General features: G+C 37.1%; 1 protein-coding gene across 5 annotated transcripts in view; it reads right to left on the bottom strand.

The window, feature by feature from the left end:
* ROBO1 (roundabout guidance receptor 1) overlaps nucleotides 1–12,153 on the bottom strand; it is a 1,177,330-nt gene that overhangs the window by 109,677 nt on the left and 1,055,500 nt on the right. For all 5 annotated transcript variants that reach the window (XM_059164441.1, XM_059164444.1, XM_059164442.1 and 2 more), the window contains 3 exons: nucleotides 4,981–5,101; nucleotides 4,472–4,610; nucleotides 1,627–1,754 (listed from right to left, as the gene is read on the bottom strand). In XM_059164441.1, the coding sequence (XP_059020424.1) occupies nucleotides 1,627–1,754; nucleotides 4,472–4,610; nucleotides 4,981–5,101 (388 nt within the window). The remainder of the gene's footprint in view (nucleotides 1–1,626; nucleotides 1,755–4,471; nucleotides 4,611–4,980; nucleotides 5,102–12,153) is intronic.

Raw genomic sequence — 12,153 nt, 5'->3', positions numbered from 1 at the left:
AAAAAAAATTATGAATAAATAAAATTATAGGAAGAAATTCTATTTTTATTTTGATGTCCACTGTAGACACAGAGGAATGGCTATTATTAATAAAAGCATCAGACTCCCAAGGTAAAGGACTTTAAAACATAAAGTGGAACATATCTCTTTGACTAATGTGATAGACAATCAGCCTCCCTGTCACAACTGCCTAAAGACAGACACACCTTTTCATGTCTTGTCTTCATCACGGGCTCCTTTTACTCCCTCTGGAGGGCTTTTGAACTGGGATTTGACATCTCTTAAATCTGTGCTTTCTCTAAGCGTAAAGGGGTTTCCTTTTCTTACAGTTTTAGTCTTACATGGAGTTCAGGTCTAACTTAGATTAAAGAGAAGTAGTCTAGGCCTTAGAAAGTCAATGTTTGTTCTTGATCTTTTCTTTTCTTTTGTTTTTATGAGACTGAGCTAAAAACCCCAAAGTGGGACATAATGGCTTTAAAGACAGAAAGAAAATATTCTTTCTTCTTCTTCTTTTTTTTTTGTTTTGTTTTTTACTGTAAAAAGCCCACAAGGCTCTTTAATAGAAAGCCCACAGTAGAAGCACTCCTCAAAAGCCACCTTTTTCTTCCTAATAGCCTTAGAGGAGACAGTGTTCAGAAAAGATGACAGCACCAAGTGTTGCTAATGTCAGACCCAGAAATCAGCTAAGTGGTTTAGGGCCCAAATCCCTGTTTACCCTATATACTTGTCAAAATAGGGGAGTTTTTTCACGAGCAAAGGTTTTTTAAAGGTCATTGTCTCTCAAATTCCACAATAAAAAATTTGTCCCTAAACTGAAAAAAAAAAGAAATGAGAGTGTTCTCAGATGAGACATAGTGAGAAATAATCTGTATGACATCATGAAGAAAGGAGAAAAGGGATTATGAAAATGAAAAACATCTGGATTATGGATACAAAGAACCATTTCATATGGTGAAAGAACCATTTTGGCATGTCAGTTGAAGACGTGAGTCTGACATTCAAAAACTTGTAGCCATTGAATGGGGTGTCCATCTGGGCTCATATACCATCAAATAATCTGTATCAGAACTAGCAAAGTGCAGATGCAGTTAATTCATTCAACAAATATTTACTGAACATCTGTTATTTCCCAGGAATGTAGGAATAAAAAAAAAAAAAAAAAAAAGATGGCAGACATCCCCACTATGTGGATGGCTCGCACATATCAGAGGGAAATAGAATTTTCTTATTTTGGTGTTCTGAATTGTAGAGACCCTTGAAAGTGCACAGTCTGAAGGACTGGTAGATTTGTTGCCATTTAAAGACAAAGCTCTCATGGTAATAGCTGCCATTTAATTAAAAGATTAGAAGGGCTCTATGTCTGAAGGCCCAGAGATTAGAGCACACTTTACTCCTCTACTTCACCAAGACAGAATTCTCCATAATTTTAGCATCTTAATTCCATTTCCTGTAACAAACACTTATAGAGCTCCCATAGGCAAAATGATAATTTCTCTAAATTATATTTCAATGCAATATTGATAGCACTATTTGAAGCCTACATTTAATATAAACTACTCAAATAAATCTTATTTTCTTCTAATATCCACATCATCCTTCCTGTGATAAAACAACCACAAACCTTACCTTGGACAGTCAGAGTAGCTGATACTTCAGCTTTTCCAACCATATTTTCTGCCACACAAGTGTATGATCCCATGTCACCAGCCATCACTTTCCGAATCTTCAGGGTATGATCATCTCTGATTTCGTATCTAATGATATAACAAAAAAATGAGCAGTTAAGTGATGTTCTACTTAAAAAAAAAAAAAAAATCCCGTCATTGGCAATATGATACATCTAAGACAGCAAATCAATAACGTGCAACATTCTTTTCAGAAAATTTAAAACAAATGGTGAAATGTGACGTCCCTCTATGTAAGCACGCAGAAAGAAAGAGCCCACATTCCCAATAATGTTGGCTAAACAATTAAACTGTTTTCCAAAAGGATATTTTTGGGTAAAGTTGGCACTTCCTCACTTATTTCCTTAAGCTACTGTCCTCATACTAAAATCAAAAGACGGTGACCATTAAATAAATTCTTATTATATGCTGGACTTTGTTTTATAGGTCTACTCTTTCAAAATTCTTACAACAACTATCTGAAGTATTGGGTGCCTAGGTGGAAAAGTCGGTTGAGTGTCTGACTCTTGGTTTGGGCTTAGGTCGTGATCTCAGGGTCATGAGACTGAGCCCTCCATCAGGCTCTGCGCTCGGTGCGTAGTCTGCTTGGGTTTCTCTCTCCCTTTGCCTCTGCTCCTCCCACTTGTGCACTCTCTCTCTCTCAAATAAATAAACAAACCTTAAAACATTGTAAGAAGTATTGTGCTCATCTCCATTTTGCAGATGAGAAACTAGAGACATAAGAAAGGAAAGTCAGCTGGCTTTGGTTCTCAGCTAGGTTAGTAGCAGAATTGATACCCAAACCCAGGCTCTCATTCTAGAGTTTACTTGTCTTACCTCATCTTCTGTCCCCTTCAATGTTGGGTTTCTTTTGAAGTTTCACTTTAATCCTCTTCTTACTCTACGTAATATCCCTGAGTTTTATTAGCTACTATCAGTTATCTGCTGACCAGCTGCAAACACTCCCAACCCCTATTTCACTGAAGCTGGGATTCATAATCCCAAATGATTGATAGTTAGATAACATATCACACAAGTATCTAATATATCTTAGGTTCAATACCACTTTCTTTTCTTTCTCCACTGTATAAACCAACTTCTCCTAATATAATCTCCTGGTATCTTCCTTCCCCAGCTCTCTGTATCGAACAAATTGTCCAATTCATTGGCTTAGTTTCAGAAACTTGTGTCTACCATGGACCTCTATCTCTATTTCCTGCCCCAGTTCAGACAATCCACATCTCTTTTCTGGATAAAAACAACCATGGTGACCCTGCTGTTAGCTTTACTCCACATTAACTATGTAATGTATATTACATTACATAATATTAATAATTAATATATTAATTAATGTAATATCCATGACACTAAAAATTGGCACTAAAAATGGCACTAAAAAATTATTTTCTCTAAAAAGTAATCCTGTTGAGGGTATCTGGCTGGCTCAGTGTGTAGAGTATGTGACTCAATCTCAGGATTGTTAAATCTGAGGCCCATGTTGGCTGTAAAGATTACTTAAAAATAAAATCTTTTTTTAAAGATTATTTATTTTTTAGACAGAGACAGCACGAGAGCAGGAGTGCATAGGGGTAAAGGTATAAGGAGAGGGAGAGTCTCAAGCAGACTCCACACAGAGTGTGGAGCCTGACGGGGTGTTTGATCTCATGACTCTGAGATCACGACCTGAGCTGAAACCAAGAGCCAGATGCTCAACCGACTCTGCCATCCAGGTGTCCCTAAAAATAAAATATTTAAAAAAAAAAAAAAAGTAATGCCATTCATACAAATTCCTTTTGACTCACCAATGTACATGTGATATGATTCAAAGTTCCTCACTATGTTATACAAAGCCCCTGATCATTTGGCCCCAGTATCTCCAATCTGACAGAACTTCTTGCTACATGCCCTTTGAGCTACCATGCTAAACTTCCCACCACTCAAGGCAAGTGACATTCTTTCTCAGATTTGTGTCTATGTTATAATGTCTCTTTTCCTGGAATACTCTTCTCTTCTTTCTGGCTTTTCAAATTTATACTTATTTTTCAGGGCACTGTTTACATGAGAACTCTCTCCTGATTTCTTACTCCCCTAGGTCTCCATCTATGTGACAAAGGGTTTGCCATGTAATTCTGTATCTATCTACACAAATCTTTTGGGAGCTCCTTGGGAGCAGAAATGATGTCTAAGACTCTGTAACCCCCAAACCTAGCAAGGGCTCAATACATGTTTGCTGAATGAACGGAAAGACAGCTTAACTTAACGATGGCACTTGAAAGCTTCATTTCACTGTCTTGCTCCCTGAGGCTGCAAGTGTAGCTCTGCTCTTAACCAATTTAAAGTCTTGACAGATAGCAAGACACTCTGACTTCTCCTGCTCTTCCCTGGTGATCTGGTAGCTAAGGAAATAGAAACCTACTTTTTAATTGGGTCATACCTATATCTTTACTGCTAGACCTCCCTTCCTTTTCCTACCCCCTGCCATAAAAGAAATGGCTATTAATTGTGCTCTCCTTGGACAGAAGAGAAACCTGTTGAAGGACTATCACATTCTTCAAGTGTTTCCTGGGCAAGCTAAGGTGATGAGTCTATAGTTCTTATGTGAAACTCTCAGAGAAAGCACGATAACCTCCTCCTGATTCTAAAAAAAATCAGGATATAATGATTCTAATTATCTCTCATATTGTATCTGGCCCCTGATCAAAAAGTCTAGAATGGACTAGTCTAATGACACGTATATAAGCGGGGATCCAATGAGAACAGTAGAAATTCCGAGCAGATGAATCATATCATCATATTCTGGTCTGTACCTGGATTTGGGCAGTTCTCCATCATCTTTTCTCCATCGTACCGTAGGCACAGGGTCACCTCGGGCCTCACATTTAAATTCTGCACTGTCATCTACTGTTACAGCCAAATTACTAGGTCTCTTCACAAACGATGGTCTCTCTAAAATGAGAAAAAGCTATCTTAAGAACAAATAAAAATGAACAGACTAAACACCATTTGAGATGTTCGTAAAGACACTTATGATTTCAAATATTATTTAGAAAATTATTGCACCTGGTTCCCTTCCTCTAGAAACCCCTCCCTAGGTTTCTGAGATCACGATATAATGATCTAGTTTTCTCCTAGTTTTCTTCCTGTGTCCTGGCTTCTTTAGTTTGGGCTACTTGACTTATTCCTCATCTCCTCTCCCAGCCTGTAAAAATACCCATTTACCTTCTAAAAAGTGAATTCTTTCTCCCTGCTCTAAAGAAACTGAAAAATGATAGGAGATCTACTTTACAGTGGGTGGACTGGATAAAATTTCACTTACCCAGAACAGTTAGCTCTGCTACTTCGCTCTCACGTTCCCCGACCATGTTGGTACCAACACAAACGTATTTGCCAGCATCACTTTTGCGGGTGTAAGTAATCATGAGCTTTCCACCTCGTATCTTAAAAAAAAGTTTTACAGGAATACTATTAAAATTGCTTTTAGCCATGTTGATGCAACAGAAGTCTTCCTAAGTGAAGTCTACTTTCCAAACAAAGAACAAAACATAATTATATCAAAAAGCTGATATGCAGTATTTGCTATATTTATAGGTAGTACCTTTATACAGAATTTGTACCATATATACCATATAAAAGGGGACAAACTCTTTTACTTACCTGCATTTTCCTATACAGTTATTACATTCAGAATAACTAGAAATTTCTATTTCTATACTGGCCAAGTTCTTTCCTATTATTTAGTTAAATGAAAACTAAACAAGTGTATGAATAATTTGGTTAGCAAGTGGGGGGAGGGAAGGAAATTCTTAATACCATATGAGTACACTTAACATGTAAATAAATGATTTCAAGGAAGCATATTCTGGTACTAGAAGATGTGGGAAAAAATGTCCCTAATTACTTAATTTGTCAGGTTTGCTTTAAAGGAATATATCGTTAAAGATCCCAAACCGTGCAGAAACTGACATGGTCTAATAAAATAAAATAAAATAAAATAAGCGTTGCTGCTGCCCAAGTAGTTTCCTGGGGACTAAGGAGGCAGAGACTGAACAGTTCCCAATAAATCATTTTGAAAGTCATTTGGACACACTCTTGAACATTCAATTATTTGAAGAAGAATTAATTACAAATGTAAGCAGACTTCCAGTACAATAAATAGGCTGAAGTTAACCATGAATTAAGATCAGTTTGCGGAAATTGAACTATCTTTACTTAATTTAATAGGCTTTTGGTGGAGAGTTGGGTTCAGTTCCCCAGGAACATTGACAATGCTCTGAACCTTGGAATGTTTTTGTCAAAAGATAACTTCGAGAATGTTTCATGTAGGTTTTGACCTTACCTCACAGTTATTCTGTATAGTGTACTGATGGGGGAGGGGGAGAGAAAGTGCAATGAAAGGGAAGGAGGGAATAGGGAGAAAAAGCCAAGCAAAGGCAGGCAGGAAAGAACTATTCAAATGGAAATTTTTTTTCATCATAAACTTGGAGTTTATTGAAAGCCCTACTTTATAAAGTAACTGTTTTGGAGAGCTGTAACTGTTAGTTTCAATCCAGACACCCAAACTAGACACTGCATCCAAGTCTTCATGTGTTAGGACAGACCAAATAAGAACTGTGCAGTTTTTATTTCTGTAACTTGTAGAACTTAATAATTTTCAGTCATTTTATTAAAACAATAATCATGATTCTCTTGGTACCATTACAAAAACCACACAGGGACTTTTCTCCATATTGTTCATGACTCTATTTCTCATACCTACAAAATGCCTCCACACAGTAGTCACTTAAATGATTTTTGTTGAATACAAACTGTTTTTATACATAAAATCGAGCCTGTCATCCAAGGAACCATTTCTACAAAGGTTTATAGGGAGTTATATGTTTTACATGTATATATGTTTTTTATATATACTTATCTAAATTTCACACAGAATAACACAAAGAAACAAATGTCGCACAAAAACAAACAAATCTTCCAAAAGTTAACGAATGCCAATACTTGGTAGTCTTCTTTTCTCTCTCTCTCTCTCACACACACACATAATATAGATAGACAAAGGTACAGATTCACCTCTACCTCTACTCACACATACTTTTCCAATATAGAATAATGTGATCTATGCTCTTCTATAGGCATTTTCAACTCAGTAATATGTTGAGAATATTTTTACATTTTAAATGTTGAAGACATTGTGGACAGATCCTCCCCAGTGACTCCCAGTGACTCCTCAGTACTCCATTATTCATAGTTCTCATTATATAGATTCACTATACTTTACCAGATTATTCCCCTACTGATAGATGTTAAAGATAGTTCATTTTTCCCTCTTCTAAATCAGCATCTTTTCTCACGTGTGCAATTATCCCGTTAGAAAGTCTTAAATGGAAGTCTTAATTCAAATGTCCACCCAACCTTCAGGCTACTGGTTCATGGATCTAACTATTTGGTGTTTCATAAAGTGGCTTTTGTGTAAAGATATCATTTAAATTTTGGTCTTTATTATAACCCTGCTGTGAGGCTGTTAGGGCAAGGGTTCTACTAACTTCATTTTTCACTTAAGGAGCCAGCAGCTCAGCTAAGCATAATCTCCTTGCCCAAAAAGCTCCTCTCTGCCCATCATCACAGTATGTTTTAATTTTGTGTTCAGTGTCAGCTTTCCTCCCTGACTGTGACCACTGAGGCAGGGAAGCATATCTCAATCATCGTTTAGCCCCAGGACCTGTCATAATATCTAGGATATAGTAAAGAAATGTGTGGAATGAAAGTGACTCACCCAATGTCACTTAGCAAGTGGGAACAGATTTTAGCCAAGATAGAGGTCTTTGGCTACACGAGATGTGCAAATGACAAGAAACATACAGGCCACAGCACTGTTATAACCGCGGCTTAATGAACTTGAGTTTAATAAGCTTGACTTCTTGAGGTTCAGAAAATTCGAGAATCCTATCAAGATCCAGACCATTAAGATCTGGTGTCGCCTTTTGTCATGTACTTATTTTGAAACACCTCCCATGTTTATGGGAAATCTTGAGGAAATAAAATCATTCCTGCAAAAATGAAGGTGACAAGTTCTATTCCTGATACAAAAGTTAAACGATCTGAGATGTGGCCCTAGATGATGTTCCGCTATTAGATCTTTAATTTTGGACAAAGCACTGAGCCTCCTCTTCTGCCTTACAATCTAACCTTAAATGTTCCTGCACAGGTAGGCGTTCACTTCATTTCGGAAGGGATTGTACATTCATGAGTAAAAGCTATAGCAAAATAAGAGGGAGTCAACAAATCCTTTAAGTATTCTTTGTGCCTTAAAAGCCATTGAGTCCTATCTATAATAAAATGTGCTGTGAAGTGTGTAAACCTGGCGATTCACAGACCTGTACCCCTGGGGATAAAAATACATGTTTATAAAAAATTAAAAATTAAAAAAAAATACAAGGCTTTGTGAATAATTTTAAGATACATTCAAATGTGGAGAAAAATGAGAGTCAGAGAATGATAAAGCATAAATAATTTTCAACCGTACAGACATTTTTACAGCTTCAGGATAACATAGTACTAATTTACTTTTACAAATCTTAAATACTTGGGAATGTAGAGTTTTAAATCAACGCGCCGACGCACACGTGGGGCACCAATTAGCTTTATATATTGCAGCCCAACACTGTTATATTTTGAAAGGATCCTTATATTGGGTTGAAGGGAAATTTTGTTAACGTGAGTTATGAGGGGGCTGCCGGGGGATTCTCAGAGAGGACGGGAGTCCAATATTGCGCTGAATGGGAGGAAGCAATAACTAAGGTGAATGACAAATTCAAAGAAAGCCATCAAGTACTGAAGCATGTGTGGTTCACAGCCTATTCCCAGAACTCTAGCTATACCCTTGACCTTGAACAGACAGGTGTGAGCTGCGCAGGTCCACTCACAGGCGGATTTTTTCAATAAACACCGTACAATATTGTAAATGCATGTTCTCTTCTTTATGGTTTTCTTTCTTTCTTTCTTTCTTTTTTTTTTTTTTAAGATTATTTATTTATTTATTTGACAGAGAGAAATCACAAGTAGATGGAGAGGCAGGCAGAGAGAGAGAGAGGGAAGCAGGCTCCCTGCTGAGCAGAGAGTCCGATGCGGGACTCGATCCCAGGACCCTGAGATCATGACCTGAGCCAAAGGCAGCGGCTTAACCCACTGAGCCACCCAGGCGCCCTCTTTATGGTTTTCTTAATCACATTTTCTTTTCTCTAGCTTACATTATCCTAAGAATACAGTATAGAAAACATATAATATACACAATGTTATGTTCATGTTATGGGTAAGGCACCCAGTTAATAGCAGGCTATTGGTTAAGTTTGGGGGGAATCCAAAGTTATACATAGATTTTTGACTGTGCAGGGGGTGGGTATCCCTAACCTCTATGATGCTTAAGAGTCAACTGTAGTCACACTTGGCTCAATCTTGAAAAGACTTCTAAACCCATCTGCCTGGAGACTTACGCTTCGGTGACACGTAGCTATGTTTTGCTACTAAATATAGAGAGAGAAGCCGTCCTTCTCTCTAAGATTTTAATCTACAGAATGCTTTGTTGAACCATATTTACTGTTCAAATTAAAAATAACCCACCAGGCATTTTACGAAATATTTTCTTGTCCTTTGTAAGTAAATACTAGCTGTATGGCCCACCAGGACATTTATTTCTACAAGAAATGTTTTTAAATGATCTCTTATCTCGAGAAGCCTTCTCCATTAGAATCATAATATAACTAAAAGCATACATTTGTCACACCTGTTCATTTATATATAATTTCTGTATCAATGGAAAAAAAACCTAAAATAATGAATTGAGGCCTAAAAATAAAAATATTAACCTTATAAGGCATTTTTTGAAAAATGAATTTTTTTCTTGAATAACAGCAAGAGATATTAATCATCAATGGCTGCATGAAGTCAACAAAATTGCACTTTTTTCTTCCCTGCTCAAGGCATTCTTTACCAGCATTATCTGGTCAGAACCAAACTCAAAATGAAAATACCTACACAAACTTAAAAAAGAGAGAGAGATAGAAGATTTCTAAATCCCAGACAACCTTTCAAATTGTACATTCACATAGGAAAGCCAAGCGAGCATGGGCCCTGGAATCACCACATCTTCGTATATATATGGAGGGTCAGGCAAGGTGTTCACGCCTCGGTACCTCTGCTTCTCATCTCTAAAATGGGGATTCTCTTAACACACATCTCCAAGGCTATCGAGAGTTACATGAACTAAATCACGCAGAGTACTTAGAAAAATGCCTGCTCATCATAATTAGATACTATGCTTATGGATTTAATGATTAAAGGGACATTTGCCTAATCAAAACCAATCTTCCTTTGCAAGGCCACATCCAGAAGCTTTTTATGAAAATGAACTAGTTACACATCTTCCATTGCTTTTGTCAGGAAAAGGTTTATTTGCATGAACATAGTAAAGCCTGAGAAACAAGTAATTCTCAGGCCAAATATGTTCTTATTTCCTCCAAAACAGTGATTCTTTATGAGGGCAATCACCTATCCTCTCCCAGGAGATATATGGCAATGTCTTAAGATATTTGTGGTTGTCACCACTGAGGGGGGAGCAGGTGTGTTACTAACTGCTGGGGGACAGAGGCCAGGGAGGCTTTGAAACAGCCTACAATGCACATTGGAGTCCTCCACAAAAAAGGGATTATCACACCCAAAATGTCGGTAGTGAGAAATCTTGCCTAAAGGCCTGGCTCGGGCCTAAGGATAAATGCTGGATTAAAAGAACAACAGGAAAGAGGAGTTAAAATTAGACAAAATAATAAGTATTTTTTTATTCTATTTCAGAAATCAGTGCTGCAACTTCTGAGATTAGTATAAATACCACCCCCCACCCCCGACACACACCTTCTACAATTTCATTCTAAAATACTGCATTCCATTCTGTACTCACTGGCAATAACAGTTAAGGGTCTCCAAGCAGACATGACAACTTAAACGGAACACTAAACAAGTCTCACCAAACCTGGAGGAAACTGATCTCCTTAGAGATGTCAGAGACTGAAACTGACAAAGGGGAAGGAAGAAACAACAAAGTGTAGCAGATAGAGAAATACAGAAAGAAAAAGAAAGAAAGAAAGCAAAAGAAAGAAAGAAAGAAAAAGAAAGAATAGAAATGGTAGTCTTTAATACGTATAAATGCAAGTTGATTGTGCATTATGTCAATGGCTGAATGGAAACCGAGTTAAGCAAAAACCATCATTTTATTCTCTATGGTCACAATCGTGGACTACATGGGAGCCCGTTTTTTTCAATAAACAAAAGAACAGGGAAAACACAGCACTATAACCCCAACCAAAGAGAACACACAGGCTCTCAAGCAGAACCTGTCATTAATCGTCACCATTTTATGTAGAGTCATATAATAATATTGACTGTAGAGGGTGACTTTATACATTCTAAATCTTCATGCCCCTCTGTAAACCAAAAACTGACATTTCCTCTCTACACAGAAAGGAAAAATATGTCGAACACATACAAAACACTATAAATGTGAAAATAGCCACATTTAAAACAAGCTAAGAAATATGTCTTGGCAGGTCTCCTCCTGCAACTGGATCTGACAGCCAAATTGTAAACCTATCAGAAAGGAGTTTGTATAATGAACAGAAACAGTGTTAAACAGGGCACTGAGGCAACACTTCTTCAATTAACATAATCCGGGTGGTGGAGAAGCTGAAGGAGTTAAGCTTTCAGACAATATGCTGGCATCCAGCCTATGTCAAAAATCTGAGGCAGGGGTCCTCCTTCCTCATTACCATATACCTTACCAGACCACGGTGCTAACCACATTAGAAACCCACATTTCCATAAGCTCTAGACAGTGCTTAAAGGGGGGCCTCAGCTATCTACATACTTGATAAAAACAAAACAAAACAAAGGTCTCCCAGTGGACTTGCTCTTTTTGGGGAAGGAGACAGAAGAGGAAAAAAAAAAATAAGAACAAGGAGAAAGTGGTAAAGAATTGTAAAGTTTTAAATATCGGCCTCTGAATTTTTTTTTTTTTAAAGTGTTTCAGAGACATTAAGGTATTGAACATGTCAATGTATTTGATAAAAAAGAATACACAGTCATTTTCCTCAGGGGTAAAATGTCTTCTCTCCTGGTATTTAAAGATTTTTCTGAGGCTGTTGAAAATCCCTTTCTGGAATGTTTTCCTCTTTACTAGACTGTTTACTAAATACAAAGATAATATAGAAAAATCAGGTGTAAGGTATGGCTTTCTAACCAAAAACAGAATCATTTTATATTTCTGGCAAGCATGAAAATATCAGAATTAGAATCTCAATTACAATTCTTCTTTCCAGAATACAAGAAGAAAAACTGATTATCTTCGTACACATAGAAGCATGTTTTCTTTAAAAAAGTAAATTATGTAAGCTTTTTGTCTGGTTATTCCATGAAGTATATAGCCTACCCTGCAATCAGTACTTAG

This window comes from Mustela lutreola, chromosome 2, assembly GCF_030435805.1.
Source record: "Mustela lutreola isolate mMusLut2 chromosome 2, mMusLut2.pri, whole genome shotgun sequence".
Taxonomy (NCBI): domain Eukaryota; kingdom Metazoa; phylum Chordata; class Mammalia; order Carnivora; family Mustelidae; genus Mustela; species Mustela lutreola.
Note: the sequence above shows the minus strand (reverse complement) of the source record. Positions and strands in the feature narration are given on the sequence as shown.